Source organism: Vulpes vulpes, chromosome 15, assembly GCF_048418805.1.
Source record: "Vulpes vulpes isolate BD-2025 chromosome 15, VulVul3, whole genome shotgun sequence".
NCBI classification, from domain to species: Eukaryota; Metazoa; Chordata; class Mammalia; order Carnivora; family Canidae; genus Vulpes; species Vulpes vulpes.
In genome coordinates this window covers 81049653-81073559 of record NC_132794.1, presented here as the reverse complement: position 1 = coordinate 81073559, position 23907 = coordinate 81049653, and the positions used below count along the sequence as shown (strand labels likewise).

The window sequence follows — 23907 nt, the reverse complement described above, 5'->3', positions numbered from 1 at the left end:
TACTAACTTAGCCAGCCAGGGGCCCCTGGAATGTATTTATTCTTGCACTTGTTTTTGTTTTTGGACATTTAGAGAGAGAGAGAGAGCACAAGCAGGAGTAGGGGCAGAGGGAGAGGGAGAGGATTCTCAAGCAGACTACCCACTGAGTGCAGATCTCGATGAGGGATTTGATCCCAGGACCTGAGACCACGACCTAAGCTAAAATCAAGAGTTGGATATTTAACCAACTAAGCCGCCTAGCCACCCCTATTCTTGCACTTGCTAACAGACTGGCTAATGTTGTAGACATTATTGTAAACCAAATAATAAAGATACCATGTAGATGTGACTCAGAGAAACATAGATCATTGCACAAACCTCATTCCTTTCCTCATCTGACAACCCAGTTCCACCTCCTACCTGTTAATAAGGCAGTCCTCTTAGATAGCTACACCATACCTTCCTTTACATATTCTAACTTCCTTCCCCACCCAAAACTGGAACTCTTAGTAGTCTTAACAGGTTTCAGACAGCAAAAAAGTGAATAGATAGGCTTCCATAGAGTATTTTTCCCCTGTTTAATTATAATAAGAATGTAAAATAATTTTGGAATTGTCTATGGAAAATTTAGATTCTATTTCTGCTGCCAGTACTGCTGGTCACAAGCTTAGCAGGCATCTGCCCAGTCCTGTGTGAAATGAGATCTTGATGTGATCACTACTTCTCACAGTTACCTGAAAGATGGGATGGTTTTATCTTAGTTTTACAGGTGAGGCACTTGTCTAAGATGTGAAAATGTGTTAAGGAAACCTAACTCAGAATTAGTCAGGAAGCCATGAAAGGAGGGCTCTCACACACACCATTCCTCACAGCTTGCAAAATCCAACAGGAAGGAAGATTTCCTCTCAGCTCAGCAACCAGTGAAAGGCCACCACAAATTTGCCTGCAGCCAATGAACTCTCATTTTTCTACCGTGGACTTTTGTCCCAACTTCTTCCTTTCCCCTATAAAAGGATGCTCTCCTCCATTGTTCTCTGTACTTGCCTATGGTTTGCCATAGTGTGCTTGTCCCAAATTGCCATTCTTTTGTCATTCTCAAACTTGATTTTGCTCACTGAATTGCTTACTTTTTCTTTTAAAAGGTTGACAATGGTTGTCCTGAATTTAAACCAGTCTATCAAACCCTCAAGTCTATGTTCCTCTTAAACTCTCTACTAGACTGTACCTGGACACAGCCAGACCTCATTTTGTAGGCTTCCCTAATGCATAAATTACACTCACAATGGTTTAGTTACATATCAGTCCCCAAAAAACATGATTCAAATTTTAGTTGCAACAATGTATCAACTGTAATTGCATAAAATATAAACTTCACTGCCAGCTCTTCAGGCCACAGATCACTATATAAATAACAGATGTATATCATGGTAAGTGACAAGGCATATAAGTTTTCTGAAAGTCTGTCAATGATCACTGTGAATCTGTTGCTTAGCCCACATATGGACAGAAAAGCATGTGATTGGGTCACTTCTTGTCTCCCAAAATAAACCTAATGACATTTCCAAAGAAATGGATGATCAAAAGAGGGAATTGATCAATAAAGACAAAAGTGCAGCAAATAAATGAAAAGTGATAATGCTGGGAGAGAGACTGGGCCTTAGTGTAAATGGAGTTATAACCAAAGGAGCTGATGGGGGAATGTTGACATTGCTATTGTACAAGAGACTCCAGATCTGCAGCCAGAGGACGTGTTGAAGGAGAATTTAACATCAGGAAAGTGTTTATGATGAAAAGGTTAAAGATGTCCTAGAGGACATGATGCTGGCAAAATAACTTTGCGCTGGGGAATTCTTGGAGATATTTCTTGATGTTAGAAGTACAAATGGTAAAACAGTGGAATGTGATCCAAATATATAAAGGGATATGACAATTGGCTAAAGAATTGAAAAGATACTTTTTCTGTCATAAGCTATAAAAAGAAAAGAAGAGGAAGCATTATCCTTGGTAAGCTTTTATAAACAAAACACTTTCTCAATGTTTCTAATAAGTCACAGAATACAAAATAAATATTAGTTTTAGTAATGTTTTCATTTCCCAATACACTTATAACAGAGGTTTTTTTTTTTTTTAAAGATTTTATTTATTTATTCATGAGAGATGGGGAGAGAGGCAGAGACACAGGCAGAGGGAGAAGCAGGCCCCGTGCCGGGAGCCCGACGTGGGACTCCATCCCGGGACTCCAGGATCATGCCCTGGGCCAAAAGCAGACGTTCAACCGCTGAGCCACCCAGGTATCCCAGTCAGAGGGTTTTTAATATTTTGGCAAAAACTTTAAAGATCACAGAAATAATAATTTTTCCCCATTGAACAATAAGATCGTTTGCACTGTTTCCAGCTTCAATTTTGATGGTCCCACACTAATGTACAATGTGAGGAACACACAAGCACACATAAACTCATAGCAAGGAATCAGTGTGGCATAAGAGGAAAATCACCAAAATAGCTTCCAAGCATTCTGGGTTTCTGTGCAACAATTTACTATTTGGGTGACTTTGAAAAAGTCATATAACTTCCCTGGGCTGAATCTCAACAGTGAAATAAGGAGTCTTAATAGTGACTCTCTTCTATCCTGGCCAGTCTGAGTACTGTTAATTGACAACAAACAAGATAATATTGGTAAAGACCTTTTTCCTATCCTCTTCTAAGTAAGAGGGTAAACTGACTCAATCTACAATGGAGTCATGAATATTCAGTCTATAAATAAATCTACTGAAATCTGTAAATACAATGAAAAAATATTTCGGCATTTCCCAAAAATGTGAACTATAAACTCATTTCCTATTAGGGTGTTGGCTGACTTAGAGTAACAGAGTTGGTTTTCATTCGTCTTCACCACAGCTGGCAGAGCGCCTCACTTCCGTGGCTGAGCTCCTATGAACATGGCTCTTCCTAGTGCCGAATGTATTCAGGCAACTGTCTTTTTTTTTTTTTTTAAAGATTTTATTTATTCATGAGAATACACAGAGAGGAGAGAGAGAGAGAGGCAGAGACACAGGCAGAGGCAGAAGCAGGTTCCATGCAGGGAGACTGACGTGGGACTCGATCCCAGGTCTCCAGGATCACACCCTGAGCTGTAGGCGATGCTAAACCCCTGAGCCACCGGGGCTGCCCCAGGCAAATGTCTTTTAAATGTGGCTTAAAAGTTTATAAAATCTGAGAGGATGTCAAAAACCCCACTTTTGCTGTATTTAACACTTAAAATACTTACATGAAAGTTCTTCCTAAGGATTAAGAAATGCAATTACCTACTCATTTTTTCTTTTTATTTTTTTAAGATTTTATTTTTAAGTCATTTCTACACCAAATGTGGGGCTTGAATTTACAGCCCCAAGATTGAGTCACATTCTCTGTCTACCTACTGAGTCAAATAGCCACATAAGGTAAAATAGGTGCCCCATAAGGTACTTCTTCCTTTCTTTCTTTCCTTCTTTCTTTCTTTCTTTCTTTCTTTCTTTCTTTCTTTCTTCCTTCCTTCCTTCCTTCCTTCCTTCCTTCCTTCCTTTCTTATTGTGTGCATTTGTCTTTTTGGTAGATTTGTTTGTTTGTTTAAGTAATCTCTGCCCAATGCGGGGTTTGAACTCCCAACTCCAAGATCAAAAGTTGCATGTTCTACAGACTTGAGCCAGCCAGGCACCACCTCAACTCATTTTAAAGCAGTTTACTTTAAAAAGTAGTTAGCTTTCATTTAGTTATCTATTCAATACTACTTGAGTCCTTTCTTTGGGCAGGAGACCATTCCAGCAGCCCTGAATACTCAGTGATTAAGCTAAACTTGATGCCTGTCTTTGATTACTGGTAAGCAACAAAGACATTTAACCTTTGTTAAATAAAACTGGATAATGTCATTTAAAACACATATTAACACCTACAGAAAAAGCCTTTCTGGCCATCAGCAAATGCTTGCTTAGAATTTATTTGAGCCCTGTGCTTAAAGGCATGGAAGACAAAGAGAATTAAATTGTTCTGTCCTTGCATTTAGAGAATTTATCACCCAGAGGAGGGATTTTCATTCTTTACTGAAAAGGCATAATGTGTATCCTATCAGGCTTATCATATATTATGTCTTTTCGGAAAAGAATAAAAATTCTTAGGAGCCACAAGTTAACAAGAAAGACTTGGGAGAATAGAAAAATGATTAAATCACATAGCAATAAAATACAAAGATTATTATAAAGACAACTCTAGGGGACCCTGGGTGGCTCAGTCAGTTACATGTCCATTTAGCTCAGGTCATGATCTCAGAGTCCTAAGATTTGAGCCCTGGGTTTGGGCTCCATGCTAGGGCAGGGACTGCTTAAGATTCTCTCTCTCCCTTTGTATCTGCTCCCTCCTCCCTGCTCTGCTCACACACTTCCTTAAAAACAAAAACTTAAAATAACCTCTAATCAATCTTTATCTAAAATATATATCTAAGCACCTGATAAGAAACCTAATGTTTACTAAGAACTGTAAATAAAAGCCAATCACACTTAAGCCCTATAGGGAAAGTCAAGAGCAAACCCTGATGATGCCTCATTTATAGCTCCTTCACCCTTCTTTCTGGCCCTGAGGGGTCAAATCTCTGTGTTATTCACAAATGGGACTTTATAAAAATTGCTTTCAGATTTTATTCATTGGATCAGTGATTTCAGTGTTAATCCATGTTGGAATAAACTTTCACAGGTGACACGTGAAGTTTAAGTTTCTTGTGCCTCCTTTTCAGAAATATTACATCCACAGGATCAAAGTAGATGGCTAACAATTAGATGGCTGCCCCGCCCTCTATATTCAAGTGAAACTCCCCAAAGGAAACTGAAGCTTATTCTGAAGTCATTGGTGTGAGTATTTCCAACTCTCAAGACTTAAGTAACAGGTTCTAACCCTCCAGGCAGAGTGAAGAAAGGCAGTGGCTTAGGGCAGAGACAGAGCCAAGAAGTCCTTTCAAAGTGACAGTTGAAGATAGTAGGATTTCAGTTCCTCCTTTCTTAGTCTAAAGCTGCATTGTGTGATAAGGAAGCCAGTTAGCCACAAAGGGCTGCTGAGCACTTGAAATGGACTAGTGAGATTAAGGATCTGACTTTTTAATATTTTTAAATTTATTTTTAAATAACCTCTACACACAATGTGAGACTTAAATTTCTGACCCCAAAGATCAAGAGTCACATACATGCCCTACAGACTGAGCCAGGCACCCCTGACTTTTTTTAAAATTAATTTTCTCATTGATGGAGGGGGCAGTAGGTGGGTGGGGAATGAACAGAGGGAGAGAGAATCCCAAGCAGGCTCTGTGCTCAGTGCAGAGCCCTTTGCGGGGCTCAACCCTTGACCTCATGACCCTGAGATCATGAACTGGGCTGAAATCAAGAGTTGGACACTTAACTGAATGAGCCACTCAGTTACCCCTGACTTTTTATTTTAATTGTAGTAAAATAACAATATAAGTTGACCATCTTAACCATTTTCTAAGATCAGTAGTGTTAAGTACATTCAATCTTGTGCAAACAATCTCTGTACTCTTTTCATCTTGAAAGCCTGAAACTCTATACATATTAAACAATTCCCCATTTCCTGCCTCCCCACAGTCCAGGGCTACATCACCATTCCTTTTTCTGGCCTATGAATCTGATCCTCCTTGAAGTGGAATCATGTGGTACTTGTCTTTTTATGACTGGCTTGTTTCATGAAGCATTATGTCCTCAAGTTTCATCCATGTAGTAGCATGTCTCAGAATTTCCTTCTCTCTCTCTCCTTTTTGCCCCTGAGAGAGCATGAGAAGGGGGGAGGGGCAGAAGGAGAAGGACAGGGAGAGAGAATCTTAAAGATACTGCTGAATGCTGCAACTGATGTAGAGATCAGTCTCAGACCCTGAGATCATGACCTGAGCCAAAATCAAGAGTTGGATGCTTAACCAACCGAGCCACCGAGGTGCCCCGGAATTTCCTTCTCTTTTAAGGCTGAATGATATTATGTTGTTTGTACAGACCACATTTTGTTTATTCATTCATCTATCAACAAATTGGGTTGCTTCCTCCTTTTCCCTATTGTAAATAATGCTGCTATGAACATTGGTATACCACTATCTCTTTCAGATCTTATTTTCAATTATTTTGAGTATGTCCAGAAATGTAATTGCTGGATCACATGGTAATCCTTTTCAATTTTTGAGAATTTGCCATGCTGTTTTCCATAGTGGCTGCACCATTTTGCATTCCTGAAGACAACACACTAGAATTCCATTTTCTTCACTTTCTTGCCTTAATTTAAATTTAAATATAGATAATTCATATTTGAAAATTTTTAACTATGTTTGGAACAACATAGATACGTGAATCTAATTTTTTAACTGTAAATTTTATAAAATATAAATATATGTTAAGCATTCCCAATAAAAATTTAACATCTGTGTTGAGATGTGCTGTCCGACAGAAAATACACACATTTCAAAGATTTAATCCAGTAAAAAATAATATAGGGATCCCTGGGTGGCACAGCGGTTTGGCGCCTGCCTTTGGCCCAGGGCGGGATCCTGGAGACCCGGGATCGAATCCCACGTCAGGCTCCCGGTGCATGGAGCCTGCTTCTCCCTCTGCCTATGTCTCTACCCCTCTCTCTCTCTCACTGTGTGCCTATCATAAATAAATAAAATTAAATTAAAAAAAAAAAAACTGAGCCTTTCTTTGAAAGGCTGTTTCTGTTTAAAAATATATATATAAAGTGTATCACTGATAATTTTATATATTGATTACATATGAAATTATATCTTGGATACATTGAAACAAATTAATTTTACCTGTTTCTTCCTACTTTTATAAATGTGGCTCCTACAAAAATTTTAAATTATATATGTGGCTCACATTTCGTTTCTATTGGACAGCAAGCCTCTACTCCAACATAATGAAAATCACCAGATTCCAGAAGATAAACTCCTCCTAGGGTCCCAGTTGTTTTAATAATTGTATCTTCTGCCATTCATATCTATCTTTTTTAAAAATTATTTATTTATTCATGAGAAACAGAGAGAGAGAGAGGCAGAGACATAGGCAGAGGGAGAGGCAGGCTCCATGCAGGAAGCCTGATATGGGACTTCATCCCGGGACTCCAAGGCTCCTGGGGGAAGGCAGGCACTCAGCCACTGAGCTACCAAGGGATCCCTATCTTTCTTTTATTATGGGAGAATTCCCTGAATGAAAACTTACTTTTATTTTTTTAAAGATTTATTTATTTGAGAGAGGGAGAGCATGAGGTGGGCAGGGGCAGAGCGATAGGGAGAGAAACTTTAGCAGACTCCGTGCTGAGCGTGGGGCTTCATCTCATGACCCTGAGATCAAGACCTGAGCCAAAATCAAGAGTCCCATGCTTAAGCAACTATGCCACCCAGGCACTCTCTGAATGAAAACTTCTATTCACTGCTACCATAAAATGCCAGACCGTTACACCTAGTTCTCCAGTGACTATCAGGTGTTCAATTTTGGTATCCTATTTTATGTTTTCTTGGTATATCATATCATGTAATGCCTCTCATTATAGCATCAATTGACTCCTGTGCTTGGGGTGAAGGCTGGGGGCTGCAGAATAACATCTCACCGAGGAAAGCTCAGGAGATATGTTAATATGTTTGCAGAGTAAAAGAGGCAGTTTCCTCCTTTGACAATGCTGCCTTGACCCAACTTCTCTGTGCCTTTGTTTTGTTTTACTTACAGCTTATTTTCACTTTGAAAGCAGTCAGAAATCCTGGACTGATTGACTTCCGTGTAACAACAAAGTAGTGGGGAAGTACCTGCAGCAAGTGTGGTCACTTTCAGTGGGTGGTGGCCACATGCCAGAGGGTATGTGGGGACCCAGGAAGGAACCCTGTTGGTTGGAGTGGGAAGAACCAAAAGCTAGAATTGAGGCAGAAGAGCTGGTGTTGTGACTGTATTTGACCCTCATACCAGAGTCACTCAAGATTATAACAACCATCACTATTACTCCAGTGCAAAAATAAAACTCTTCCCTGGAGGATAATTGTTCATAATTTTTTTAAAAAGATTTATTTAGGGATCCCTGGGTGGCTCAGTGGTTTAGTGCCTGCCTTCAGCCCAGAGCGTGATCCTGGAGACCCGGGATCGAGTCCCACATCAGGATCCCTGCGTGGAGCCTGCTTCTCCCTCTGCCTGTGTCTCTGCCTCTCTCTCTATGTCTATCACAAATAAATAAATCTTAAAAAAAAAAAAAAAGATGTATTTATTAGAGAGAAAGCGAGCTTGTGCAAAGGGGAAGGGCAGGGGAGGGGTGAAAGATCCTTAAACTGACTCCTGGCTGAGCATGGAGCCCAACTCTGGGCTTGATCCCAGGACCCTGTAATCATAATCTGAGAGGAAACCAAGAGTCAGATGCTTTTAATCAGATGCTTAACCGAGCCACCCCGGTGCCCCAATTCATAACTTTTTAAAAATAAAATTAGTATTTTGGGATCATTTTAAATCTATAGAAAGTTGCAAAGATACTACTGGGAACACCTACATACCCTTTACTGTTTCTCCTATATTTAATGTCTGATATAACCATGGTATGTTTGTCAAAACTAAGAAATCTGATTTTACCATTAATGTCTTTCTTCTGTTCTGGAAACCAAACCTACAAGTCACAGAGCATTTAGCGTTCAAGCTTTTTATATTCCAAGATCTCATCTGTTTAGCCATTCAGGTTAATGTTTTTTTCTCTCTCTCTCTCTCTTTTTTTTAAGATTTTATTTATTTATTCATGAAAGACACAGAGAGAAAGAGGCTGAGACACAGGCAGAGGGAGAAGCAGGCTCCATGCAGGTAGCCCAACACGGGACTCCATCCCGGACTCCAGGATTGTGCCCTGGGCCGAAGGCAGGCGCTAAACCGCTGAGCCACCCAGGGATTCCCTGTTTTTATTTCTCAGGAGAGTAGAAGTTGTAAGATTTTATTTTTTTGTATATGCTTACTTATAATTCTGAAATGGGTTTTTATTCATACTATGATGCCCATCAAAGATTACCCATAGTTGGTCAAACGATGAAGGGTTATTTGCTGCTGTAGTGAGGGAGTCTCAGGATGCGGGTGTTTTGTTTTTGTTTTTTTTTTTTTTAATTTTTATTTGCTGCTGTAGTGAGGGAGTCTCAGGATGCGGGTGTTTTTTTTTTTTTTTAATTTTTATTTATTTATGATAGGAACACAGTGAGAGAGAGAGGCAGAGACATAGGCAGAGGGAGAAGCAGGCTCCATGCACCGGGAGCCCGACGTGGGATTCGATCCCGGGTCTCCAGGATCGCGCCCTGGGCCAAAGGCAGGCGCCAAACCGCTGCGCCACCCAGGGATCCCCAGGATGCGGGTGTTAAAGCGGGCTTATTATGGTATATGGGCTTCTGCTAGGTGATTTTGGGGAGCGTCCAAGGAAACAGGTTCTGTTCTGGTGCTGTTAGAAAGCAGGGGCGATTCAGTGACTAGCTTAATAATTTTTATCTAAAAAGCAGGAGGAATGGAGAACCAGGGCTAGAGTTGTTATGGGAGAAGCAGTAGTCACGTTAGCTGGGGATGGGATGTTATCATCTTTGTGCTTGCACAGTCTTTTTATCTGTTCAGGCACCATTAGAGTTGTCTTATTTTCTTCTACCTTGTCAGATAGAGAACTCATTCTGATGTCAATATTCCACGACATTGCTTAGGTTCATCAGGGCATCCAGGCTGGCGACCGATCGTGGCTCTCGAGGATGCTTTTTCTAGTGCTACACCTGAACAGGACTAAGATAGCAAGCAGAAGGGGATCCCTGGATGGCTCAGCGGTTTAGCGCCTGCCCAGGGCGTGATCCTGGAGTCCCGGGATCCGAGCCCTGTGTCGGGCTCCCGGCATGGAGCCTGCTTCTCCCTCTGCCTCTCTCTCCCTCTCTGTGTATCTCATGAATAAATAACCTTAAAAAAAAAAAAAAAAAAAAAAAAAGCAAGCAGAAGACTGCTCAGCAGCTTTTGACACAGAGATGACGACGCCGGCCCCCGATCCCGCTCATTCCAACTGTGTACATCTGCTTAACCAGCAAGTCCACCCAAGGGCTCACCAGCTGTCTCGTTCAGAGCAGCCGACTGGTGGCCTGGTGTACGTGGCAGCAGCTCCGAGGACCTTGACCTGGCGCGTTTCTCCAGCAACGAACATCGTCTGCCCCGGGACTGTGTCTCCGGCCAGGCCTGAAGCCAAAGCCCTGGCGAATCTACCCCCCAGCGCGGAGCCGCGAGCCACGAGCCACAGCCGCGAGCACACGGCCTGCGCCCACCGCGCCAGCGCCGCCCTGGGAGCCGCCTTCACGGCGCCGCCGCCCTGGGCCCTCTGCGTCCCTCGGCAGGAGCGGACTCCCACTTCCTCCTCTCAGAGCGGTCTTCGGGCTAGGCGTCTTCTGGGCTCCCTGTTTGGGGTGCTTTTTTTAAAAAAAAACATTTTTATTTATTTACTCATGGGAGACAGAGAGAGAGGTCAGACACAGGAGGAGGGAGAAGCAGGCTCCGTGCGGGGAGCCCGATGTGGGACCCGATCCCGGGACTCCAGGACCACGCCCTGGGCCGAAGGCGGCGCTAAGCCGCTGCGCCACCCGGGGATCCCTTGCGCTGCTTCCGGTCTCGGTTCAGGGCTCGGGACCGCGCGGCCGGCCGCTCCCCTCCGGCCCCGCCTCCGCAGCCCCGGCCCCCACCCGCCGGGCCCACCGATCACGCTCCGAGCCCGGCGCGTCACAATGGCGCCCCCGCGGGTCCACCGCGCCGGTCCTCGCGTCCCTCCAGCCGCGTCTTCCCGGAGGAGAAGGTGGGGTTCCGCGGGGAAACCGGCCGGCGGTCACGCCAGCAGCCGGAGCTGGGGGGGGGCGCGGGCTCTCCGGGCAGCGGCTCTCGGGGACTGGGCGAGCCCGGAGCGAGCGGGCTGCGGGAAACGCCGCGTGCGCCCGACGGGCGGGAGTTGTGCGCTGGGGCCGGCCGCGCGCCAGGCCCCGCCCCTCGGGGCCCCGCCCAGGGCGCGCTGCCAGGGGTTTCCATGGTGATGGTAAACAAGCCTCAACTGCCTCGGCTACAACTGCCAAGTTCCCCGCGTTCCACCCTCCTCTAGGTGCTCAGAGGGACGATCGAGGTGCCGGATGTGAAGAGCGGGAGCGTGAGACCCGGAGCCCGAGGTGAGGGGCGGGGCGGGCGGCGGGTCGGAGGCTGAGGGCCGCACCGCTGGGACGGACCGAGAACTGGGCCCTCTGGGGTGGGGACGGCGGGGCTGAGATACGGCGTGTGTGTGGGGGGCGGGGGGGGTGTGGATTCATTATAGAGGAAGCCAAGATTCTTGGCTCCAGTGGGGGTATTGCTAGTCCGTCTGGCGAGATGGAGACCAGGGAATCCAGAGGGCCCGACCTGGAGGGATGTCAGGAGAGCCCTGGACGGTGGGCATCCCAGGACCTGCAGAGCCGAGCCGTCTGCGCCAGTTTGCAGGGACACCTTGAAGGTGGTGCGACTTGGCGGGGAGGGGTGTTGGAGGTGGCGGGGGGGGGGGGGGGTTCTTAATTAAAGGCAGTATATTTACATATTTCAACAGTCACAAACTTGTAACAAGCCTTTATTACTCAAAAACTCTTTTCTCCATAGCCCCGTTTTCTACTCTTCAGGAACTATTTTCAAACCTTTGGAAAAAAAAAAAACAAAAAAAAAACCAACAAAAAAAAAACCTTTGAACTTTTCTTCTTCAGAAATTTTACTTCTTCCTATAATGCATCTCTGCACTTTATCTGCTTCACTAAATTTGAATACTTTGGTCTGAAATATTTTCTCATTGATTTCCTCTGCCTCTTGGTCACATTTTGCTGCTGCCTGTGTGTAGTCAACCTTTTGCTTTTCTTTCCCTTTTTCTAGTCGTACTCTTGACTACAATTTGCACTGGTTCCTTTTTGATAGCTCATCTTGGAATGAGCCTAAATAAATTCAGAGGTGTGGTTATGGGTCCAGAGCTTTGTCTCAAACTCTCTCATATATTTTCTGTATGATCAAGATTTTCGTGTGTAGTTTTCTTTTTCCATTTTAAAAATAAGAAATATAGAGATGCCTGGGTGGCTCAGCGATTAAGCATCTGCCTTTGGCTCAGGGTGTGATCCTGGGATCTGAGGATTGAGTCCCACATCTGGCTCCCTGCATGGAGCCTGCTCCTCCCTCTGCCTATATTTCTGCCTCTCTCTCTGTGTCTCTCATGAATAAATGAATAAAATCTTTTAAAAAATAAAAATAAAAATAAGAAACATATTGTAAAACATGCCTTGAAGGTGAAAAGAATACTCCTGAACCTAAAATCTGTGTACCTACCACTAATCTTAAGAAATAGAACTCGACCCTTACTTATAACCCTTGGTATAGTCTCAGTCATTAACCCTTCTCCTTACTGTTTTTGAATTTTATTTTATAGAATTTATTTATTTATTTATTTATTTATTTATTTATTTATTTATTTGAAAGACAACACAAGTAGAGTGGCAGAGAGATGGGGAGAAGCAGGCTTCCTGCATGGCTGGATCCCAGGACCCTGGGATCATGTCCTAAGCGGAAGGCAGACACACTCAACCACTAAGCCACCCAAATGCCCCTCCTATGATTAAGAATCTCTTATGGTAAAAAAAGAAAAGAAAAGAAAAGAAAAAAGAAAAAAGAAAAGAAAAGAAAGGAAAGGAAAGGAAAGGAAAGGAAGAAAGAAAGAAAGAAAGAAAGAAAGAAAGAAAGAAAGAAGAAAGAAAGAAAGAAAGAAAGAAAGAAAGAAAGAAAGAAAGAAAAAAAGAATCTCTTATGGTAAAAAAAAAAAAAAAGAAAAAAAGAAAGAATCTTATGGTTTGTCTCCCTCTCTGATTTCATTTTGTTTAATTTTTTCCTCTTTTCCCCTATGATCCTCTGTTTTGTTTCAATTCTAGTTCCTATTAGACTTTTGTTTATATGGAAGGAGTGGTGCCACACTTCTTTTCTGTGGAGTTTGGCTGGAGCCAGATGTTTATTTAAAAGTTTTCTGTCTTGTAACACTGCCCCTTTCATGTCCTCTGGCTGGAAAAAGCATCTTTTTAAAAATCTGCATCCATTGACATTTTCAGATTGCTGGCTATTCTAACCGTAGTCTGGGATATACGAGTCAAAAAGAAAACCCATGGACTCTGACATTATGTCATTTCTTGGGTCCCCAAATCCCTTTTTGATTTGCTGTTTTCTTTCTACGTTTCAGTCTTATTTATATAATGTTCAGGATGGTTAGCTGTACTTAGTGGAGGAATATGAAGTGTATCTACTCTATCTTGTCCTGGATTGGAAGCTTTGCCTTCATTTTTGAAAGATATTTTTTACTATTCCTACAATTAGAATCTTGTCTTTCAGTACTTTAAAGCTGTCACTCCATTGTCTTCTTTCTGGCATTGTTTCCGGTGAGAAATCTGAATCTTATTTATTTAACATGTCTGTTTTTACTGGCTTGAGTTGGTTTCCTTTTCTTTCTTTTTTTTTTAATCACTTGTTTTGAGTAATTTGATTAGGATGTTCTTTGGTGTAGTTTTTCTTCATGTTTCTTTTGTGTAGGGTTCATTGAGCATCTTGGAATTGCAGGTTTACAGTTAAAGTTGTAGGCTATCATTTTTTCAAATATTTTGTTTTGTTTTGTTTTCCCCACCTCCCCTTAACAATTGTCTATATATTAATTAGTCTGAAGTTATCACATAGTTTATGATGTTCTTTTCATTTGAGGGAGGACTTTTTTTTGAGAAATGAACTTGATTGTCCTTTACCCATTTTTATTTTAACCAAAACTTGTAAAAAGAATAAAGCAAGATGGGGAGGCGTCCAGGTGGTTCAGTTGGTTGACGCATGATTTTGACTCAGGTCATGATCTCAGGGTTGTAAGGGTGAGCCCCATGTGCAAAAGCAGGGAATCAGCTTGAGATTCTCTTTCTCCTTCCCCCTGCTTGTGTGCTCTCTCTCTCTCAAATAAATAAATAAATAAATAAAACCTTAAGAAAAAGAATAAAGCAACTGGTTGCTTATGATCATAAACCATTAAGAACAATCATTTTAGGGAAGCCAGGGTGACTCAGCAGTTTAGCGCGGTCTTCAGCCCAGGGCCTGACCCTGGAGACCCAGGATCGAGTCCCACGTCGGGCTCCCTGCATGGAGCCTGCTGCTCTCTCTGCCTGTGTCTCTGCCTCTCTTTCTCTCTGTCTCTCTCTCTGTCTCTCATGAATAAATAAATAAAGTCTTAAAAAAATTAACAACTGTTTTGCATAAAGGATGTTCTTTTACAAGTGCCTTAGACTCTCATATTTCTCTGAATACATTACACATATTTCAAAACCTCCTGTTTAGTGTATTGGCTTAGTTTCCTTCAGTATTAGGTTTTGTCCTTCCAGTTGAGTAATGCTCTGAGAAAAATCAACACATTGTTTTTTTCTTAGATGTCATGTAAGAGTTTCTGCTGGCATGACTCTTGGTACTGTTCACCTATACCCTTTATTGACAACAGGATGGAGTATGGTCCAGGAGATGGGAGTGGTGTAGCATTCCCAAGGTATCTTGGGTGCTGCCAGAGCCAAGGGTACTTCTCTGCCTCACTGGTCATGCTAACTATGTCAGCCTGGGAGTGAACCCATAGCTGCTTTCCAGCCATCTGGGCTCAAGGAAGAGGGAGCCCCAGCACTCAGACTGTCTCTGAAGCTTCTTGCATCTTTTCAGGTTGTCCTCTTCTGCTTGAAAGATGAATGGTGGATCCAACTTTGTGATCCATCTTCTTTGAATTCCTCGAAATCTCATGTCCACTGAGGGTGATCCTTCTCATTTTCCAGCAATGATCCTCATTTATGTTTTTAAAATATCTTGCCATTTCCATAGTTTTTGATCAGAAGGCCTACTAAAACATGTGTTCTGAGTGACATTTGGATTCCATTTGGATTCCATTCAATTGTAGACTTTTTGTAATGTTAGGTAGTGCTTACAGGCAGGGTGGACGTATCTGTACAAGTTTTGGAATCAAGAGTCTTGGGATTAAATCTCAGGACTGAAACATACTTGAAATTTATTTATTTTTTTTAAGATTTTATTTATTCATGAGAGAGAGAGAGAGAGAGAGACATAGGCAGAAGGAGAAGGAAGCTCCATGCAGGGAGTTCAATGTGGGACTCGATCCTGGGACTCCAGGATCACGCACTGAGCCGAAGGCAGACACTGAACTGCTGAGCCACCCAGGTGTCCCCATACTTGATATTCTTAAGGCCCCTTATATAATTTCATTCATCCTTACTTTCCTTATCTACAAAATGGGGAAAAATAATGTTTCTTATGTATTCTTGTTACATATATTAAGTGAAAAATTATTCCATTTTTGTTTCATTTTCAGCTACAAAAGATTGTACCCAAACTAGTTTGATGCTGCCCTATCCAGTGTCCCTTCTCTGATGCTTGGTCTTGAAGGCAGTGAAAGCCCACCTTACCCTGGTGCTATTTGCTGAGAGGTACAGAATTTCCAGAGTTGAAGATGGGGCATCAGGTGTTCATTTTTTTGTTGAAGTCTAATCAGAAGATTATATCAAATGGACTTAAAAAAATAGAGAAGCCATGGAACACAGATATATTAAAGTATTCAAATCCCACAGAACTGAAGCAGATCGGTGTTGATGGGCAGTGACTATACAGTATTAGTCAAAACAGCTCAAGCTGATATAACTTGTTTTATAGGAAAACTCCACTGACTTCAGTCTAACCTTATACAGAGAGCCCAGGAACAATGAGCAGCTGTTATTACAGAAGTGGAAGCTGTGTAACCGATTTGCACCATTAACTTGCGAAATCAGTATTTTAAAAAAATTTCCTTTTCAGTATTTTGTAATGCCTCAAAATGTCTCTTGCATTTTGAGCTTATTCCAATTTATATTGTGTAAGTATACCTCAGAAATTAAATATGTATATTGAAATGATTTCAGCTATGTAAAATAAAACTTTATACCATGTTGCTCTTGAACAATTCAAGAGAGAGACATGCTTTTGAAAAATTCAATTAAATGTATTAGGTTCATAATTTTTTTAATTTTTAATTTTTTATTCTAATATTTCTTTAAAAATATTTTATTTATTTTAGAGAGGAAAAAAAGTACATGAGCAGGGGGAGGAGTAGAGGCAGAGAGGGAGAGAATCTTCAGTAACTGCACTGAGCATGGAGCCTCAATGTGGGGCTCAATCCCATGAGCCTCAGATCATGACCTGAGTAGAAACCGAGTCTGACACTCAACTGACTGAGCCGCACAGGTGCCCCTTTCTCTTTGTTTTTTTAAGTTGTTTTTTATTTTATTTTATTATTATTATTTTTTTAAAGATTTTATTTATTCATGAGAGACACACACAGAGAGAGAGAGAGAGAGGCAGAGACACAGGCAGAGGGAGAAGCAGGTTCCATGCAGGGAGCCTGATGCGAGACTCAATCCCAGGTCTCCAGGATCACGCGCTGGGCTGAAGGCAGACACTTAACTGCTGAGCCACCTAGGCTGCCCTTAAGTTTTTTAAATTTAGGTAATCTCTACACCCAATGTGGGGCTCAAACTCACAAGTCCAAGATCAAGAATCACAAGCTTTTCCTACTGAGCCAGTCAGGTGCCCCTCTAATCTGTTTTTGTTCAATTATCATCCTTTAAGTTAAGATTTTATAACATTAAATTTGTAAATTGAAACATAATACTGTAGGATTTTGGTCTTTGTGATTGTATGAAATTTTGAAGCCTCAAGCTTTCTTTTTATTGTTTTTTATTTTATTTCATTATTTTATTTTATTTTATTTATTTTATTTATGAGAGAGAGATTGAGCACAAGTTGGGGGAGAGGAGCAGAGGGAGAAGCAGACTCCCAGCTGAGCAGGGAGTCTCACCCAGGATTCCATCCCAGGACCCCAGGATCTTGGCCTAAGCCAAAGGCAGACGCTTAACCCACTGAGCCATCCAGGCACCTTCTGTTAGTTCATTTTAGGTGTGTTTTGCTAAAGTAAAACATTTAACTAAAATTTCTATTACTAAATTAAATTATTTTTCACAGAAAGATGCACAGGATTTAAGATATAGTCATACTTGTGGCTAAGATTGATGACATTATAGGGATGTAAAGCAGAATCAGCAGAGGGAAAAAGGCTTATGGGGTGATGTCTAGAAGAAACCAAACCTGAGCTTCCCAGAGTCCTTTTGGTGGAGTCACATAGGATGTACTGAATTCCCCCAGCAACAAGCTGCAACAACTTTGTGAAGTGTCGTCTACAAGGGGAGCTCACCAAAGGCTAGGAATTCAGGATCTTCCTGGGGAGGCAGTCATGGAGGCACACAGTGCCAATATTACTTGTGATGATAGTCACTGAAATTTCAGATGTCCAGAAGGAAAGCAGGTGTTCAGCATACATGTCTGTTAGTTTAGGTGCAGTAGTCACTCTTATCACTTAAGGGAAAGTTTTTTTTGAGTGTAGTCAACTGTTTACCAGGAGAGTTCTTGGATGGCAGCCAAGGACCAGCCTTTCAAGCTGGCCTTGATAATGTTAGCAGGCTCAGGCCTGCCATGTTAATAACTCTTTTTGGCACAAAATATAAATGGCAAAAACAAACCAATTAAGCAACCGAAATAGCATGGATTAAAAAAAGACAAGTGTTTACAAGAAAGTCTGTACAGGTAGTTTTAAAGATAAAGGGATAGAGAAAGATATAACATGGAACAGTAAACAAAAATCTGAAGTGGGATGCCTGGGTGGCTCAGTGGTTGAGTGCCTGCCTTCAGCCCAGGGCATGATCCCGGGGTCCTGGGATCTAGTCCCACATTAGGCTCCCTGCATGGAGCCTGCTTCTCTCCCTGCCTGTGTCTCTGCCTCACTCTCTCTGTATCTCTCATGAATATATAAATAAAATCTTTAAAAAAAACCCACCTGAAATGACGGGACACCTGGGTGGCTCAACGGGTGAACAACCTGCCTTTAGCTCAGGGCATGATCCCAGGGTCTGGGACCATGTCTCACGTTGGGCTTCTTGTGGGGAGGCTGCTTCTCTCTCTGCCTGTGTCTCTGCCTCTCTTTCTGTGTCTCTCATGAATAAATAAATAAAATCTTTAAAAAAATCTGAAGTGACTATATTAATATCAAACAAAGCAGACTTCTGAACAATGAAAATTACCAGAGATAAAGAGAAATAGTGTATGATGGAAAAAAAAGAACAGAATAGTTAAAACTATTTTAAGCAAGCTCTACACCCAATGTGGGGCTGGAACTGATGACCTCCAGACTGAGTCACACACTCCATTAGCTGAGCCAATCAGGCAAGGCACCCTGCCAAAACTGTTTTGAAAAACACGGTTAGAGGAAACATGCTACTCAATTTTAAGACTTATTTTTTTTTTTTTTAATTTTTTTTATTTATTTATGATAGGCACACAGTGAGAGAGAGAGGCAGAGACACAGGCAGAGGGAGAAGCAGGCTCCATGCACCGGGAGCCCGATGTGGGACTCGATCCCGGGTCTCCAGGATCGCGCCCTGGGCCAAAGGCAGGCGCCAAACCGCTGCGCCACCCAGGGATCCCCAATTTTAAGACTTATTAAAAAGCGGGGATCCCTGGGTGGCGCAGCGGTTTGGTGCCTACCTTTGGCCAAGGGTGCGATCCTGGAGACCCGGGATCGAGTCCCACGTCGGGCTCCCGGTGCATGGGGCCTGCTTCTCTTTCTGCCTGTGTCTCTGCCTCTCTCTCTCTCTCTCTCTCTGTGACTATCATAAATAAATAAAAAATTTAAAAAAGACTTATTAAAAAGCTGTAAGAATGAAGATAGCATGATATTGGTGAAGGGATCAATAGATAAGTGGAACAGAATAGAGGCCAGAAATTGACACTAATATGATCGATTGATTTTTGACAAAGTTGCAGACACATTCATGGCAAGAAGATAGTTTTTAACAAGTCAGTGCTGGAATGATTGGTTATCCATATGCAGATAAAATGAACCCTAATTGAAACCTTAACACCTTATATGTTAACTCAGAATGGATCACAGATCCAAATATAAAACTATAATATAAAAAAAAAATAAAATAAATAAAATAAATAAAATAAAAAAAATAAAATAAAACTATAATATGAAGGGTGCCTGGGTGGCTCAGTGGGGTCAGGCATCCTCCACCTTTGGCCCAGGTCATGATCTTAGAGTCCTAGTATTAAATCCAGTGTTGGGCTCCCTGCTCAGCAGGGAGTCTGCTACTCCCTCTACCTCTGCTCCTCCTCATTCTCGTTCCCTATCTCTCACTCATTCTCTCTCTCAAATAAATAAAATCTTTTTAAATAAAAAGGATAATCTACTTTTATTTCTTGAATTATTGCATTGATAAAAGTTTGGGGACAATATTAATAATAGTGATACTAAGTACCCTTGTTTGGTTACCAGATTTAATGTGTTGGAGTTCTTTTGGTGTTATATCATTAGGTAAAATATTGCATGGGGCCTATTGAAAACCTTTAGTTCTATTATAAGAATATATTATTCTCCTTGCTCCTTCTCCAAAATCATTTTCAGAGTCTAATGGCTTATTATCTATATTCCAGTCATAAGAATCCTCTTTGGTTATTTTTTTTTTTTTAAGATTTTATTTAAGAGAAGCAGGCTCCACACAGGGAGCCTGACGTGGGACTCAATCCCGGGTTTCTAGGATCATGCCTTGGGCCGAAGGCAAGCGCTAAACCGCTGAGCCACCCAGGGATCCCCATCTTTGGTTATTAATAACATCCAGGGAGGTGCTTTACCAGCTCAGTCACTCCCCTGAGACTGTCTCCTGACATGATTGTGATCTGTGGCAGTGATATAGACTATTTTTTTTCCCTAAGGCTGCTGTACAAATTGCCACAAACATGGTGACTTAAAATAGATCTAGAAGCCAGAGAAATCCAACATCAAGGTGTTGGGAGAATTGGCTCCTTCTGGAGTTTCTGAGAGGGGATCTATTCTAGTCCTCTATCCCAGCTTTTGGTGGCTGTTGGCAATCTGTGGTGTTCCTTGGCTCATGGTTGCCCTATAATCTCTGCCACCATCTTCACATGGGTCTTTCCTTGTATATCTCTGTACAGCTCCTTTTCTATATCTTTTTTTTTTTTAAAGATTTATTTATTTGTTCATGATAGAGAGAGAGAGGCAGAGACACAGGCAGAGGGAGAAGCAGGCTGCATGCCGGGAGCCCGACGCGGGACTGGGTCCCGGGACTCCAGGATCACGCCCTGGACCAAAGGCAGGCGCTAAACTGCTGAGCCACCCAGGGATCCCCTCTATATCTTTTTTTTTTTTTTTAATATATATTTTTTTAATATTTTATTTATTCATGAGAGACAGAGAGAGAGACACACACACACACAGGCAGAGGGAGAAGCAGGCTCCCTGCAGGGACCCCAGTGCAGGACTACAATCCCCGGACTCTGGGATCAGGCCCTGAGCAGAAGGCAGACACTCAACCACAGAGCCATCCAGGCGTCCCTCCTTTTCTATGTCTTAAAAGAACACTGGTCATTGGATTTAGGGCCCACCCTAATCCAGGATGATCTCATCTTGTGATCCTTTAATTATACCTGCAAAGAACCTTATACCAAATAAGGTCACCTTCACTGGTTCCAGGGATTATGACCTGGACCTATCTTTTTGAGAGGTCACTAATTCACTACGCTACTAATCTGTTTACTAAATGTGACAACTTGCCCAAGCCCCTGTTTTGGTTAGGAAGGGTGCCGGCCATTGGAGATAGGAAGATGCCTAAGAGTGGTATCTTTTTTAATATCAGTCTAATTCCAAGAAAAGTTATAAAAAAAATCAAGCCTTTAAAAAAAAAAGTCATGCCTTATAATGAGATATAAGTATAATGAAGAGGGGATCCCTGGGTGGCGCAGTGGTTTGGCGCCTGCCTTTGGCCCAGGGCGCGATCCTGGAGACCCGGGATTGAATCCCACATCGGGCTCCCGGTGCATGGAGCCTGCTTCTCCCCCTGCCTGTGTCTCTGCCTCTCTCTCTCTCTCTCTCTGTGACTATCATAAGTAAATAAAAATTTAAAAAAAAAAAATAATTAATTAATTAATTAAAAAAAAAATAAAGTATAATGAAGAGATAAACACAAATCTTGTGGAAACACAAATTAAGGTATGAACAGAGGAATTCCTTAAAAAGATAATGTTTGGTCTAAAACTGCCCTGTGGGCAGCTCAGGTGACTCAGCGGTTTAGCACCACCTTCAGCCCAGGGCCTGATCCTGGAGACCTGGGATTGAGTCCCAGTTGGGCTTCCTGCATGGAGCCTGCTTCTCCCTCTGCCTGTCTCTGCCTCTCTCTCTGTGTCTCTTATGAATAAATAAATAAATAAAATCTTTTAAAAAATAAAAATAAAACTGCCCTGTCTGATATGAAGCCACATGTGGCTGTTGAGCACTTGAAATGTGGCTACTGTGACTAAAGAACTGAGTCTTTCCCTTTAATTTTTTTAAAAAGATTTTATTTATTTATTTGACAAAGAGAGAATACAAGCAAGGGGAGGAGGGGCAGAGAGAGAGGGAGAGGTAAGCTCCCTGCTCAACAGGGAGGATCCCAGGGCTGGATGCAGGGCTGTATCCCAAGACCCCAGGATCATGACCCGAACCGAAGGCAGATGCTTCACTGACTGAGCCACCCAGGCCCCTATAGATATTTTTTCGGTAGTAAATTTTATGAAATCTAAATATAGATCAAGTATATTTTTTTAAGATTTTATTTATTCATGAGAGACACAGAAAGAGAGAGGCACAGGCAGAGGGAGAAGCAGGCTCCATGCAGGGAGCCCGATTTGGGACTCGATCCCAGAACCCCAGGATCACACCCTGAGCCGAAGGCAGACGCTCAACTGCTGAGCCACCCAGGTGTCCCTAGATCAAGTATTTCTGATGAAAACTTAGCATCTGAATTGAGATGCTCTTATGTGTAAAATATACAGCAGATATTGAAGACTTGGTACAAAAAAAAGCGCTTCATTGTCAATGATACGTGATTGACAACACCTTCACTGTGATGATCGTACCAGCAATCTATTTGGAAGAGCATTGTCAATTTGAAATTTTACATCTTTATTATTGTAGCCTTGGCAATGCCTACTAATTAATAGTAGAGTGGAAGAGGAGTGGGATACTAGAAAAGAGTTTCTGCATCACAAAATAAAAACTGTACTGGTTCTCAGAGGAGCAGGACAGCAGTGCGCTAAGAACCAGGGATGATGGAGACACTGCAGAATCCGCTTCTCAATCCCACCATCTGACCTCTTCTTCCTACATCCCCTTCCTCCAGCCTTTCTGGCTTCCTGGCTATCTCCAGATCATACCAATCATATCTGCTATGATCTTATCCCAGATACCAACATGCTACACCTGCCTGTTTCATCATTCAGTTTCTTTTCTTTTTTTTAAAAGATTCTATTTATTTATTCATGAGAGAGAGAGAGAGAGAGGCAGAGACACAGGGAGAGGGAGAAGCAAGCTCCATGCAGGGAGCCCAACGTGGGACTCGATCCCGGGTCTCCAGGATCAGGCCCTGGGTTGAAGGTGGCACTAAACCGCTGAGCCACCGGGGCTGCCCTATTTTTATCTTTTTAAAAGATTTTATTTATTCATTTTTGAGAGACACACACAGAGAGAGGCAGAGACACAGGCAGAGGGAGAAGCAGGCTCCATGCAGGGAGCCCAATGAGGGACTCGATCCCGGACTAGAGGATCATGCCCTGAGCAGAAGGCAGCAGCTCAACCGCTGAGCCCACCCAGGCATCCCCGTCTTAGCCATTTTTTAAAAGATTTTATTTTGAGAGAGAGAGCGAGAGAGCAAGAGAGAGAGAGCAGGAGAGGGGCAGAGGGAGAAAGAAAAAGAAGCTCATGTCAACTCCCCACTGAGCATGGAGCCTGAGGCAGGGCCCTATCTCACAACCCTAAGATCAGGAGCTGAAATGAAGGGTCTGATGCTTAACCGACTAAGCCCCAAACCTTTTTTTTTTTTTTTTTCATATTTTAACTACAAAGAGTAAAACCAGAATACAAGGGAAGGGTTGAAAATGAAAGAAAAAATGCAGAAGAATATCTAGAAAAGAAATATGGATGTGAAGAACTTCCCACACACACACACACACACACACACATACACACACACCCGTGACTGCTTTCTACAGAGGACACCTTCACATTGTCTGTCCTCTTCCTTCTGGGTGATTAGTCATCCTCAGTGATCCTGCCCCCATATTCACATCTTTGTATTGTCCCCTTTGTATTGTGAAGGTTGCCTGGGAGATCAATAGGCTGCTGCAGAAGTGGCTTGTTCCTTCTGAGGCCAGGTTCTAAAGGACACCCTGGCTTCTGCCTCCCCCTCCCCCTGCCTCTCTCAGATCGGATGCCCTGAGGAAAGCCAGTTGCCATGTTGAGAGGCTCCCGCGGCAAGGAGCTGAGGTGCCTGCTGATAGCCATGTGGTGTGCCATCCTGGAAGTGGATCTGTCAGCCCTGGCCAAGCCTTCAGGTGACTGCAACTTGACTGAGGGTTGTGGTGCCACATGAAGAGAAAACCTGAGCCAGAATTGCACAGATGAGCTGCTCCTGAGTCTCAAAAGTGGTGTGAAACAATAAAAATGTGTTGTCTTAAGCCACCAGATCATGGGTTATTTGTTATGTAGTGATAAATAACTAATAAAGTGCCTGCAGATTTGTGACTCCATAGCAATTTCCTAAGAACTGAATTGGCTAGGGACACTGGTGCCACTATTTTCATATCTGCACTAGCAATTTGCTGGACACTCCATGAAACACTTGATAGGAGACTAACATGGTGACTTAAAAAAATAAAAATAAAATTCAAAAACAAAACAAAACAAAACAAA

The 23907-nt window shown here is 42.4% G+C and overlaps 1 protein-coding gene across 2 annotated transcripts; it reads left to right on the top strand.

Moving 5' to 3' along the window:
• The first annotated feature begins 9979 nt into the window (after nt 1-9979).
• On the top strand, nt 9980-23672 carry LOC140595683 (uncharacterized). 2 transcript variants are annotated; one of them, XM_072739425.1, is made up of 3 exons: nt 9980-10812; nt 11110-11173; nt 23314-23672. In XM_072739425.1, exons 1-2 carry the CDS (start codon nt 10001-10003, stop codon nt 11141-11143), a joined length of 846 nt encoding a protein of 281 aa, XP_072595526.1. In that variant the 5' UTR covers nt 9980-10000; the 3' UTR covers nt 11144-11173; nt 23314-23672. The 2 variants fall into 2 exon arrangements, with proteins under 2 accessions (XP_072595526.1, XP_072595525.1); XM_072739424.1 differs by having other exon boundaries at nt 9986-10812; nt 23421-23672.
• The last annotated feature ends 235 nt before the right edge of the window (nt 23673-23907 follow it).